The sequence below is a fragment of the Rhinolophus sinicus genome, chromosome 12 (genome assembly GCF_057876585.1).
Source record: "Rhinolophus sinicus isolate RSI-liver-muscle chromosome 12, RSI-T2T, whole genome shotgun sequence".
NCBI lineage: Eukaryota > Metazoa > Chordata > Mammalia > Chiroptera > Rhinolophidae > Rhinolophus > Rhinolophus sinicus.
The window spans coordinates 18,436,187-18,450,630 of NC_142512.1; the positions used below are offsets into that span (position 1 = coordinate 18,436,187).

The window sequence follows — 14,444 nt, forward strand, 5'->3', positions numbered from 1 at the left end:
TAATCTATAATGCCAACTAGGCGATTTGCAGTTGTGGAAGAAAAATGACAAAGAAAGGCTCAGCTCTCCAAATATCTGAAGCCACTGCTTCTGAGCATGTGCGAGAATCACCGAGTGTTCTTCCCTTCCTTTCAGGGGGTGGGGAGGCAGACCATCTGTCCCTGGAGCTTGGGCTTTCCCTGGGTCACCTCACCACAAGTCCCTTAGATACGGTCCATCCAGCCCCTGTTTACCCATATCCTGGGCTATCAGGCCTGTTAACTCTCTTCTGCAGCCGTCTCCCTTCATCCCGCCTCCCTCCCTTGCTCTCTTTGGCTTTTGTTTGGCTGAAGAAATGGAAAGCTCACACAGGAAGTGCTGGGCCTCATTTGCTTGAGGTGCTGAGTCTGATTTCTCTTTGGATGCTGTAGCAAATGGCCCGTTGCCGGCTTATGCGAGCTGCTGCCCATCTTTGGGCAAGGGCTCAATCAGCAGCTGGGCACGTGGTCCCGAGCTACAGCCATCCCCAGCTGGGCTTCACCTCCTGGGCTACAGAGAGGCAGAGGGGGTTGGGACTCTTCAGTCAAATTTGCTTCGTCTTTTTAAATTTCTTCATGGGGGAAGGAAATCTGACCAAATAGTATACTGAATCCTATTGCCCAGTAAACAAGTTTCTATAGCTGTGGGCACCACTTACTCTCTGATGAAGCCTGGACGAGAGACGTCAGTGTGGTAGAGAATCGAGTTCCCTTCTGAGCTGTCCCTCTCTGCCATCAGGAACAGCATCTGGTTGGCTCTGGAATGTAAGTTTAAGCATAAAGGAGGGGCCTTACTGTCCTGGGGCCTGACCACAAGGCCTGGTGGTTTGAGGGCTGGTGCCACTGTTGGACAGAGCAGACCTAACCTGACCACCACTGAGTGTGGTTCTACCTCATAGCTTTCAGATCCAAGCATTGGAAAAGAGGAATATGAATTTATCTCCCTCCTTTCTAGTTTCTCATATAGCTGCCTAGCACTTACTGAGTAAATACTATGGTTGAAAGATTGGCAAGGTGTGGTGGTTCTGTGGGTTTCAAAGTCACATCTTATGCCTACTGATCTTTCATATATTGGAGCCTTTTCTTTAAGGCCATAAGGAATCACATACTGCAGATAGTTCTGTAGGTGTCAGAATAGTAATCCCTCTGACACTCTCAAGGTCCTTGTGTGATCTTCATTTTGGAGGGTTCAGGAATGCTCTCAGGAGAGGAGGAAGGAAATGGCTTCCACTCGGCGCCTCTACATTGTGTGCTTGCGTTGGTCTTTGCCTGCATTTGTTCTCTGTGAAGATAGATTCCTCAGTGATCCCAAGACAAGGTGGCCAGATAGCCTGCTTCTCCTCCAGAAACCCCCACCCCCAGATTGTCTCCCTGACACACTCGTACCCTTATTTAATCTTCTCCCTGTCTCTAGTTTGTTACCTCCCTTCCTTGTACAGTTTGAGAGTCGTTTCACAGCATCCCCTCGTTTCCTAGGGGAATTCCAGCGCTCACCCTCAGTCTCCTTGGTTCTCTCCTCTTGCCCATATTCCTCTTCTTTCTGGTCAGGTCTGCTTTTCTTAGGCAAGAGCCACTTAGGCACCTGTGCGACACTTGGGCTGACGTGACAGAACATCACTGACACTGCAGAGTGATGGGGGCAGGATTTCAGGGCCATTTGTGCCTTCCCACACGATGGTACTTAGTAAGTATTGTGTGCAGGGTCAACATGTAAGTAGGTTAGCTTCCCATTTGTACCTGTTAGGAGCTGTAATGAGATGGCTTTCTATCCCAGGAGATTTTGGTACAGAGGATTGTAGCAGGGTGTGGAAAGTTGCCTTGGGCCACTGTGAGAGACAGTGTCAAGTGCTTTGGTCTATTTAGAACAGACCACAGTGTTTGGAGGGGCCACCTACTTGTGGGGTGTGAGAGAGGAGGGGGGAGCACAGTTTCTGTGCCAGGCCTCCTGTTAGAAGGGAGAGGCAGCCATTCCCCACTTTACTAAGTGCGCATGAGTCAAGTTGTGAATGTCAGGTGATGGAGAGGAGCAGGGCAACAGTCTTCCAAGAGCCTAAGCTCAGTGACCCCTGGCATCCCAGGACCTTTGGCAAGGCAAGGGCAGTAGGACAGCCTACCTCATTTCATAGTCTCTGCTGAAGCCAAATCTTCCCTCATCTTGATCTCTAGTTCTCAGTAAGTGAAAGAGTCAGGGGACTTTGAGAACATCCAAACCTAGCCCAGCTGTGGCAGTTGGTTTATTGCTTTCAGCTGGTACTTGAACCCAGGTCCTGGTCTTGGAGGCTTTCCCAGGTTTAATCCCCAGAGCTTTCTCTGCAGCTGTATGACACTGCGCTGACCCCGAATGAGGATAGGAAAATAGAACCAGTGCCAAGCCAGAGTCTCTTTTTCATTTGGAGTCTGGCTGTCTGCCCATGACCAGGGTTACATAATGGGAAACATAGCTGGGGCTCTGGAGAGCCCGCGTTTCACCAGGCTGCCCAGACCTTCGCATTCTGATGCTATATATCTTCCTAATTGTAGCTCGGATGCATTTATCACACTGTTGGATTGGAGTACTGTAAAAAAAAAAAAAACTCCAGAAATTCCTGGACTTGCTGCTTTTCCATGGCTTGTCTTGTATAGTCTACAGAGCATGCTGGAAAAGACTTGTAGGGAGCCCTCTGAGGTGCTGTTACATAGGGAGACGTAGGGATACATAGGGAGTATGCAGTAAGCTCATTTCCTCAGGGAGCCTACATGTGTTGACCCTATGGATGAGATAGAAATTCTTGAGTTAAAAAACAGCTATTTCACTGGGCAGTTCTGAAATAACCAATCCCAGGTCTAATCGGCACCCCTTCAAGGACGCTTAATACGTCTTCCCAAAAGGGCATTTTAGGAGGTCACTAAGTAATAGTCCATCAGCACTTCCCTGAAGGAAGTGGTGGTGACTGTGGGAAGCCCCTTTGCTACCCTGGCTCCCCACCCAGTCTCCCTGGCTCCGTGTTAGGGCGTCAGCACTACAGCCTGGCACCAGGGGGTTCCTCTTCCTCCAAGTGCTGAGTGTGGGGCACACGTGATTGCTCCCACGGCAGGAGCCTCTGTCCCCTCCCCACTCCTCCCACAGGGCTCCTTGGGAGAGGAAGGGGTGTTGGCCTAAGGCTCCAGTCTGACCCCAGCAGGGTACAGCAGCTGACCCCAGGGAGAGTACTTTCCAGCTCTGGGCTGAGGTTATTTGGGTCCAGTGTGTGCTAAACTAAGAAGACGTGTTGGAGTGGTTACAGCTCAAAATTTAGACAGGCAGGAACCGTGAGAATCCGCACCAGGGAGGCCGCCGAGGGCTCCACTCATGCCGTGGAGATGTCGCGGTCCCCTGGGGGCTGCTCTTTCCCAAACACACAGGGCTGATGGGTTTAACACACCATAGTGATGCGACAGGATATACATATGAGTGCGGCTTGGGAGAACTGCAATCAAATGAGGCGCTGACCTAGATAGAGGTTGAGGGAGGCACAGTAGAGGTACTTGAGAAACCCTGGAATGAGGTTAGCGTGACCTGTTGTTAGCCGTAGAGCTCCAGCCGCACTGCTGAGAACATGGAGAAGTTTATGTTCTTGGAGTGGCGTGGGTAACTGAGCTTCAGAATTTGATTTGCTCCATTGGGCAGAATTAATTTAAGTTGGGCACGCTCCCAAGGGCCCAAGTTGACCTGTTGGAGGCAGGACCATTTTTGCTATTCTGCTTACCTCCTGCAATTTTCTCCAGTGGGATGGGAAGTCCGCCAGGGTTGCAGTGGTCTCATTTTGGCCATTGAACCATATGTCGAGAGTTGTGGGCTCAAGTATAATGGTCCATAGGCAAAGAAGTTTTAAAAAGAGGATATTGTATATCTTAAGACCATTTCTCTTGTTATGGCCTTTTATCTTTTCCCTTAGTGTCTATAGTCCATGGGCTTTCTCTTTCTCAGCTTCATAGTTTCCATGCCATCTTGGCTATATTTCCAGAGCGCCTCACCCCAGGAACCAAAAGACCCAACTCGTTTCCCATCTGTACTACTTCTCTGATCTTCCATAGCTCCGAAACACAATGCAGGGCTTCTTCTCACTCAACTCTTTCCGGGTTTGTTCTGCAGCTGTGGAGTTTGAATGTTAGTGTTTAAACAAGCTGGTATTACACAGGAAATGGCCACCTCCACAGGCCCCTGCAGGCTTGTAACATGGGGTCATTGTACTTGATATTAATCACCAGTCAGCCTGTTCCCCCAGTAAAAATATGAAGGGGTGTGTGAGGGCTCAGTCTTCCTTAGACTTGCCAGAAGGATGGCCGGAGCCTTGGTTGGGCCTGAATACTCCACTCTCCAAACTGTCTCCTCCCTTGGTCCCGCCCTGGATGGAGCTTGCCGAAAGGTTCCTACCTGACCTCTTCCCTATAAAGCTGGCAGATCTGCCCCTTTTTTCTGAGTTCTAGGAAGGAGATAGATTGTTGTGGTATTACTTGCCTCACATATCTCATACCTTTATCTTTCAGAGCATCTTATAGCTGAATAACATCTTGTATGAGAAAACTCCCAAAATTACAGAAACACAGAAATCCACTGGCCCACCGGACACCAGGGCTTCTCAGTTCCTTGGACTAAAGCTGTTTTTCTCATGCTGTTTGCAGAACTAACCCCAGCCTGAAGGGTTAATCTGATTCCCCAAGTCAATATCCCCCAAACAACCAGCAAGAGTGTGTGTTGGTTCATTTCTGTGAAATGTGTTTCCCCAGTCACCTGGGCTGGCCTGGGCTGCATTGTATCGGCCAGCAGCTGCACTGCACTCAAACTGACAGCTACATTAAACCTTGGAATTCTGAGGCAATAAAAAGTAAATTAACTCTTATTTTTTTCCTTTCCTGGTGGAGTAAGTAAATGCATGTCTGTGGGGAAGTGAGTGAGCCTTGGTCCTGAGTGCATACCTCTAACTAGCCACTGCTGGTCTGTCCCAAGCTAGGATCTGGTGTTCAGACTCCAGCCAGGGGTCTGCTTGCCTGGTGTGTGGTGTGTTCTGTGGGGTTGGGCCACTGGGTCACCCTGCAACTGCTGATCCCTGCTCACTAATCACATCACAGCTGCTAAGAGGCTCCCTTGCCACCATTCTGAGAGCCATAAACGGACTCATTGGACACAGTTTCATATTCTCTGGCTGCTTTGTGTCTGCTAGGTGAAGAAGGCACCCTAACTTTAGTGGGATTTCGTGGGCTCTGGGAGCTTCCCCAAAATATGACTTGGGACCAGAACAAGCCCAAGGGACTTGCTTGAGCCCATACCGCTCTGGAGGGTCCATTTAGAACCAAAAGTGGTTTGACATTATCTGAAAAACCTTTTGGGGAGTCATTTCCCAAGCATTTGTAAAACATTGGGAGCTGTTTCAAGTTGCTCATAGCCACCAGAATTTGACTTTGGGTTCCTTAGCCCAGGCCAACCTTGAATCCTTAGTATTCAAGGGCTGCTGTAGGGTGAAGGTTGGAAGGCACTCCTAACTGGGATAAGGAACTAGAGCAGGAAAAAGCTAAGCTTTTCCCCTTCTACTCAGGAAACCTTGTGTTCACCCACGGAACTGACCTCTCGGCCCGGAGGCCTGATTGGGGTAAAGCCGGGTGAAGTTGCCCAAGTTCCAGGAATTACCTCATCCTGTTGCAAATATCTTAACTTTTGAGTTCAGGCATCTCACCTAGTTTTTCAGAGTACCTCTTCCTTTTAGTATTTCTTTCCTAACACTCCCCTCTTCCCCGCCTTCTGGGGAGAGTCACCATACGGGCCATGGGTGCCTAGTTAGCTGTGTTCTTGTCAGTGGTGCTGAGGGAGGAGACAACTGATGATGAAATGTGAAGTGATCTTGGGCAATCCAGAGATACCAGAAGAAAGCAGCTACTCAGAATCAGAGTTCCAACACAAGACCAGTCTGAATGGATCAGGGCAGGAATGATCTATCATTGAAGCATTTTGTGTCTTCCCTTGGTTCTGCTCAGTGTAGCTTTATATTTCGGAGTTGGGAACTCAGGACACATCCTATGTCTTTTGGCACCAGCTGCTGTCTTAAAAATCCACACTGAAGTAGGAACTCTCATCCACCTCATGTTTGCAGTGAGTCTTCAGGTTTTGGCACAAGGTGGGTGGTAATGGGCAAAAGGCAAATGTGGGCAGGGGTCCCTAGTGGTGGCCAGCAATCTCTGGGAGGAGTCAGTTTTGGTTTATCTGAGCCTTAAGGGACAGGGGAGCATGGTAATGAGAACCACATGGTACCACATATTTCTTCATCTTGGATCCAAGATGGTAGGGGTGGGAGGATGAGAGAGGGATGTGGGGCCTCCCACTGTGGCCGCCGTGGGTAATTTTCTGCTGCCTCTCCCTGGCCGGGGATGCTGTTGCCCACACCTCCCACCCCCAACTGCATCCTGAAGCAGGCTTGACCTGCATAGCACCAACCCAGGCCCCCAAGCCAAGAATTCAGCTGGGAGACTTTTCACCTTCTTCCTTCTCACTGTCGTCTTTCCTGTTTATTTTCCAAATTGCTGCTCTGCAGCCGAGCAGTGCCTGTTGGCCAGAGCTCACCAGCGCTGTGGGATCGGACTCAGGCAGTGGGCTCAAGTGGCCAGCAGGGCACTGGGGGAGGAAGTGGGGAGCTGGAAGAGCCTCCCTGCGCGTCTCCCATGGGCAGCGCTAACCTCGGAGGCGGCCCCGAGCAGCCCTATCACATCCGGTGCTTGTCTCTGCAGCCGGACCGGAGGATAAACTATCAGAGCTGTGGGGCAGTGCATCATTCCTCTTATTATTTTCTTCTCTGCAGATGGGGTCGTGGAAAGTTCAGTTCCTTTTAACCCTCGAAGTTCTGTTTATTCTACAGCTGGTAGCCTGAATGCCGCGTTTCCCATTACATCACAAAGGGGCTCAGGCAGATCTCTGCACAGAAACGTGTTGCAACTGTTTATTTTTTTCCATATTTAAACATTTCTGACAGCCAAACCCGGCTGAGCCAAAAGATGGAGCTTTGTGAATGAGTCTGGTTGTTGGTGTCTGTGCAGAGAGAGGCTTTAAAAAACTCTCGTCCCTCAGGTGATTCTTCCCAATCATGTCCTTTTTCCTGGGCAAAGCCTGTGAAGCGAGTTACTTCTGCAGTACACGTGTGTTGATTATGTGCCGTTGTGTGATTAATGGGGCTGTGTTCCGCCTGGTTCCCAGGACACTCTTGAAAACAAGATGTTTCATTTCATTGCCTTTTCCTAGCGCAGTGATTACAGTAAATAAACCAGTGCAGGCTCCTTCCACCTGGAGCCAGTCAGGGAGTCCCCACACCTCTACTCCATTTTCTCCTCCAGCATCACCTTCAGTGGTATGTCCCTTGAATGCCCTCTTTTCTGCCACTTCCCAAAGGTTCCTAGTCTCCAGGAGAAACAAATTGCTTAGGTCTGAGGCCCCTCCCTAGTAGATTTGACTCATGCGCAGTAACTCGTCTGGGAAGATTCCAGGATGTAGGTCGCTCGTATAGCTCCCCTTGCTTCTTGCCTCTTGCCATTCCACCTCTTGAACCTAGTTGTAAAGCTTTTCTTTGTAATTCTTTTATGGGTCTCACTTTTTTTGGAGTACAGCTTAGCATCCATAGGGTACTTCCTGTTCCAAACTCCTTGGTTAGGTGGTCCTCTGGGGAAGACAGCCAAGTCTGTAGACTTGGCAGGCTCTGGATCTGACCACAGTTTGGCTATTTGAGCTACGTATGTCCTGGGCTGGAAAAAAGAAAGCTGTAGGGATCCTTAGTGCCCACCAAAGCAGGGATCTGAACCACAGTAGATTTTTGACAAATGGTGACAGAAAAATGAACCTTCTTTTTATAATTCTCCCCTGGAGTTTGAACGGGGGAGAACTGGCCTTTGCATTTTCAAGGTTTCTTCTCAGTTCAACCAGGACCTGGTGATACGCAGTTAGGATGACCATCCGTCCGGGTTTGCCCAGGCCTGAGGTGTTTCTGGGAATGTGGGGCTTTCGGTGCTAAAACTGGGACAGTCCCAGGCAAACCAGGACGATTACCATGTATCTCACCTTCCACAAGGGAGGGACAGGAGAAGGAACAGGATAGACGAGACGGCACTGATACTGGTTCAGCTGCTGGATGCTTAGGAAGCTTGGCCAGCCAGGGATGAGGTTTTTGTTGGGTGTGTGTGTTTTCCTGCTTATATATAGGAAGAGATTTCTAAAGCATTGGGGTGGGGGGGAGCCCACATGACTCTTTCCACAGCCAGACTCTTCCCTCTGGCTGTGCAAGAGGAGGGGAGATTGGCACTCGCTTGCTGTCTGTGTGGCATATACTTGGCTGAACAGGAGTGGGGGAATTCTGGGAGCTGCCTCAGGCACTGGGTGTCTAGAGTGTTTGAGTAAGTGTCGCAGGCACACTATCTGGAAAGGTGACAGGACCTGCATTAGGCAACTGATTCTCTAAATTCTTTTCCCTCTCTGGTTAGGATTAAAAACTCCTCCTAATCAATTTTGACTTTGCATAGACGGACACATATTCACCAGATTGCTGCCATGGGTGCAATTTTGTATCCTAGCTTTTGGGGTAAGATTTCCTGGCAAATACCTGCAGTAGATAACGTTCGCCACAAGCACCACCCTGCTCACAAGTGCTTAGTATACTTTACTGGTCCCTCTTTAGAGCTGCTCCTCTTTTCTTACCTTATTTCTCACAGGGTTGCTGTGGATGTGTGGTCGATGCTGGCTGATTTCTGTAACATACTGACTGCGGTGAATCAGTCTGAGGTGCCACTGTACAAGGACCCGGACGATGACCTCACCCTTCTCATCCTGGAAGAGGATCGGCTTCTCTCGGGCTTTGTCCCCTTGCTGGCTGCCCCTCAGGACCCCTGCTACGTGGAGAAAACCTCGGATAAGGTCAGCCCCAGGCCAAACATCACTCCCCATTCACCCTTCCTCTTAATTCTCCAGACTTTTTTATTCTTGGGAAGTTTTCTGTGCAAACGGAACATGATTAAGTCATTGAGAAGGGTGTTAAGGGAAAATATCGACCTTTTAGCCGCTGACATCTAGCTCTGTGTCCTGAAAAAAAAGCCTCTCGACTTCCTTTGGTGTGTGTGTGTGCTTGCTGGCATGTTGTATATACGATCATTTCCTCACTTGTTTAAATAGTCCAGCTTGTGTTGGCAGTGCTCTCACTCAACTCCAAATGGTTTGCATCATGCTTAAAGCACCCTCCTTCCTCCCCCCTTTCCTCCTTCCCCCCAGCCACAAAACTCTGCACTAGGAAAACAGCCAGGGCTTTTTCCCTTCTCTAAGGAGGAGAGTGATAAATAGGTGACTAGAGAGAAGCAGACACCATGTGTTAACTTACAAAAAAAGCTTTTAGGAATATGAAGCATTCCCCGCTGCCTGGTTTCTATTTTTCTTCCTCTGAGGACTGTGTTTTAACTTGAACTTTTTTCTTGTCTGTCTGTTTATAGAAAACAAAGCCCATTGCCTGTTGCCCTGGTGGGGACTATGCAACTCTTAGTCTCTGCTTAACAGTTGGGTCTTCGGCCAGGTGCAGAGAGCAAGGCGTTTCATTCTGCCTCGCATTCCCGTGCAGCGGTTGTTAGGCTGGGGAAGTAGCACCCACAGACCCTAGTAGCAGAGTCTCCTGTGCTGAGCAGGGGAACCCTGTGACTGAGCTTTCTGTGGCGTTGTTAGCGTCATGTCCCCTGGGAGAGAGGCTTTGGGGGAAGAACCCACAAATGGCTTCTCAGGAAGAAGTCTTTTGACCTAGATGAAGTATGTGTACAGACATGTAGGTAGATTTTGTTTTTTTAAATCAAGTAGTAAAAACTAAACTTCAAACATAAACTGCAAATATGAGCGGTTTTATATTAAACATAAAAATTTTAAAACTTGTTCGTAGTACACAAACTGACTGTAAGTTCATTGTAGACAAGTGAAAAAAAAATTTAGGTATAATTCCTCTACCCAAAGGTAACACCACTGTTATTTTTTGCTGATCATGTATAATCATATTTAATTTCTAGTATACGCATGCACTTTTTTAAACAAAACTGGGGGTCATATTATACATAATATTTGTAATCTGTTTCTTTTACTCAATACTTTTTAATGTAGTCTCACATGGAATCGTTGCTGATGCTCACTTAGTATTCTTTTATATGCCAAGTCTTTGCTTTATTGAACCAAGGGACTGTTCCCAATTTTTTGCACTATCAACAATGAAGTGATTTCTTGTAGCAGAATTTTGGTATATATTCCCTTTGGATACATTTCTGTAAGTAGGTAAAGGTTCTAGACATTGACATATCAAAATGCACTTAATGGCTAATGGATGCACTTAATGGCTAATGGATCTTGGGAATGTGAGAGCAAGAGGGATACTCATTTATGCTTTTCCAGTGCAAGGTGGAATGAAACCTTGCTCTTCCAGTTTAAGGAGATAAGAATAGGATTAGTATGTGAGGCTGAGGACAGCTAACAGTTTTCACTTTGTAGAAGATGTTCAGTTCAAGAGTTAGAAGAGAAAGTGGAGGACCATGGCTGGAGTCAGGGGATCCTGGTTCTCTTCTTATGTGATCACAAGGTGGTCTTGACTCTTGAGGGTAGTTGTGGGAGTTGGCTTTTGGGTTAGCTGCCTTTTAGTGCAGACCAGCGAAGGAGTCCTAGCCAGTTTCAGATTTCCTAAGCCCTGTGTTCTCATTAGCTCTCCCAGTGTCGGGGTCAGTGTATGATACATGTGTATGAGATAGTACATGATACGATACATGTATATGATAGAACATTATATATGGTAAGTATATGATCTGGCCGAGAAGAACAGAGCCCACAGCCTGTGGTAGTGATTCACCGACTACCCGGGGCAGTTACAGCTCATTGAGACTGAGGTAGGGCTCCACTTCAAGGACTATGAAATCGGTGTGCCAAATATAACATATCTAAATCCAAACTCCTGAATGTCTCCCCCCACCCCCAACCTGATCTTTCTTCAGTCTTCCCATCTTGGTAAATGGCAACTTTGACTTTTGGGTTACTCATGTCAAAATTCTTGGGGTTATTCTTGGTTCTTCTGTTTTTCTCACATCTCCATAACTAATCCATCAGCAATTTATGTCTTCTTCACTCTCAAAATAAATGCAGATACAATTCTTTCTTAATACCACACCCTAGTTCAATTCATCAAAATGCCTTCTGACTGGTTTCTCTCGTTCCTCCCTCCTCTTACTCCCCAGTCTATTTTTAGCACCGCAACTGGAATGATCTTTTTAAAACATCAATAAGATCATGTCACGTCTCTGTTCAAAACCTTCTGACGGCTGTTCCTCTCACTTAGAATAAAAGCCAAAGTTTTCACAACAGCCTACAGTGCCCGCAATGACTTGACGTCACCTATACCCTCTTAACTCTCTGACCTCAGCTCCTACTGCTCTCCTCGTACCCAATAAGCTCTAGGCACATTGGCATCCTTACTGTTCCTCAAATAAGGCACGCACTCCTACGTAAGGGTCTTTGCACTTGCTTTCCTCTCCACCAGGAAGAAACAGTCTGTCCCCAGATGACTATGTGGCTCTCCCATTCCTTCTAAATGTCACCTTGTTAGAGAGGTCTTCCCTAGCTATCCTGTATAAGGTGTTACTTGCCTTTCATTTCCTTTTATTCTGCTTTATTCTCCACGGCAGGGAAAAATTAACATCTCTTGAATATCTAGCACGTATCAGTCCCTGGACTAGCTATTTTATTAAGTCCTTACAATAAGCCTGTCAATTAGGTATGAGTACTTTCATTTTTTAAAAGAGATGACTGAGGCTCAAGAGAAGGGTGAAGAATGATGAGAAACTCATTTCTCCATGACTGACCTAGAAGATTACTATGAATGTGTCAGAGGGAATCTTTAGGAACTCTTGACCTTTTAGAAACAGGAAAAAGATAGACATTTTCTCCAGTTTCTAGTGTTCACTCCTAAGAAATGTAAAATATCTCAAGGACTTGATAGTAGCAGCAACATGAGCAATTTTATTGCTGGTCAAGATTAATCACATGTTCAGTCCAGCCTTGATGATCGTTCAACAGATAATTACTGAGAATGTCTTGCACACACACATGAGAGATCCAGACATATAAGACAAAGATCACCCTAATTTGGGAGGCAGTTTGTGGCATATATAAACGTGAGAAGAAACGTAAGTTAATTTGAACCTATAATTAAGGAGGAACTCTTGAAATTTTGTTGAGTTGATAGTATCCCCCTGAAGGTGTTGCTTAAGGAGTACTGATTTGACGTTAACATAGCACTGTATTTCCCAAGCACGTTCTATGGAATTCTAGTTTTGTAGGTTCTTGACTGTTGGGTGAAAGTTTTATGATCATATAAATTAGAGTAAAGTAGTGTAAAACAGGACCTAGTACTGCAGACTTCGTGGTGTTTTTTTATATAGTGTACATTGTAAGAAGGAGAGGCTTTGCAGTCTTTCCCATATTTGTTTTTACCCTTGATCTTTTTGATTTACTGTGAGTAAAATCTTGCAGGATTAGTGATCTGCCTAAAATAAACAAATCACAGTAGAAAACCCAGGCATGGGATGAGCAAGAGGTGAGAAACCAGGTTGCTATTGGGATTATTCAGAAGTAAGGTAAGGAGTACAGATTCTGGTAAAAGCAATAGAGTGGAGCTGGTTACATTTTGAGAGAAACATCACAGATGTTGAAGCCAATTAGAGCCAACCAGGAAAAAGGAAGTGATCATAGGTTCATTGAGTGGCTGCTAGGCACCTAAATCCAGAGGTTAAGTAGCCCACCCGAGGTCACGTAGCTAGGAAGGAAGCATAAGATTAGAACCCTTGTCTGTATCACTTCGGAACTTCACGCTCTGATGAGTGATTTGATGTCTAGGATTTGCTTCACCGTACCCTGGAGAGGGAAGTGGGCAGATAGGAGTATAACTGAAAAGAAGGCCAAATACTGATCTTTATTAAATATCGATCATTATTATTATTGATTAAATATTGATCGTTATTACTAAATCTGAAAAACGGGTACATTGAGTTCATTATAGTATTCTACTTTTGTATATGTGTGTATTGTTCATAATAACAGTTTTTAAAAGGAGTAATAAATAGCCATCCTGAAAGCAAAATGAATAAAACTTTGTGTCCTTCCTGCCACATTATAGTACATAAGTGATTGAAAAAGTAATCAAACCATAATAATAATAAAATTAAGCTCTTGCAGTCACTAATGATGTTCTAGGCACAGTGCTAAGCTCTTTACGTGCATTTTCTCATCAATACCCCAACAACCCTGTAGGCAGATAGGACAAGTCATAGAAAGGAAACTGTTTTAGAAGAAAGATAATGAATTCATGTTGTGTCTTAGTCAATATAAAAAAAGCTTAATTAATCATCTTCAAAATATATGCGTGTGACTATATAGCTATAGGTGGTACTAAACAAGGATCTATTCAGTGACAGGCCCTTTCCTTAGGCTCTAAAGCACTAGTTATTTAGTGGATACCAAAGCATTTATTTCATAAGCAGATATGAGCAATCCTCATTCTAGCATCCCAAGGTAGATTAATCTGTGTGATGTTCTTTGTCTTCCTCCATATGACAACTAAGTGAAGAACCTCCGAACAGGCTAATGCCAGGGCCACTCTGGCTAGATTAGGGAATACATTACAAGTCATGATATAAAGTCATGTTATAAGTCTCATGTCACATCCCATTTATTTTTATAGTCATCTTTGCTTTCTGTCTGGATATAGGATCCCAGGAAGCTTTGTCATTCATAAAATATATAATTGAGGTTAAAGATGAGGCTTAAATTGTCCAGCCTTTGGAACTACTGGCTTGTCAATTTGTTAAATGACATTTTTGGCATGTTGTTTGTTCATATAATTACCAAAAATGTTTTAAATAAAAAATATAGAAGAGCACAAAAAAATAAAAATCACCTATAAGCTGCCACCTAAAATTAACCAGTGTTAATAGTTTAGTATATGCCCTTCCTGTCTTTTTCCCACCATGCTATATGTGTGTCCTTATTCTTTTCCTTTCTTAAAATTGGGACCATACAATATATGCTTTGTTCTTGTTTTATGTTTTTTATATACCCTTGTTTTATAGTTGCAGTTTGGGGGTAAATGTCTTTGGTATTTGGTGGTCTGGAAAATATTTATTGTAAGTGCTACCAGTGACTAATTTTTTGAAAAGCATATTTGATCCTCTGTTCTCAAAGTATCAACATCAAGAATGAAAAAAAAAAAAAAGCTGTTGACTATCCCATATTTAGGTTGTGAAAATTAGGACAGTTTACAATATGCATTTTCTTTTGCACCCAATTGCATTATGTTTCTAAATTTAATTATTAAGAATTAATTTATATTAAGTGTTTTCAGAGCTTACCATCTGTCTTATTATTCTATGGCTTCC

The 14,444-nt window shown here is 45.4% G+C and overlaps 1 protein-coding gene across 3 annotated transcripts in view; it reads left to right on the plus strand.

The window, feature by feature from the left end:
- SMG6 (SMG6 nonsense mediated mRNA decay factor) overlaps nt 1-14,444 on the plus strand; it is a 189,164-nt gene that overhangs the window by 90,859 nt on the left and 83,861 nt on the right. For all 3 annotated transcript variants that reach the window (XM_019755458.3, XM_019755460.3, XM_019755461.3), the window contains exon 13: nt 8,718-8,919. In XM_019755458.3, coding sequence (XP_019611017.2) covers nt 8,718-8,919 — 202 coding nt within the window. The remainder of the gene's footprint in view (nt 1-8,717; nt 8,920-14,444) is intronic.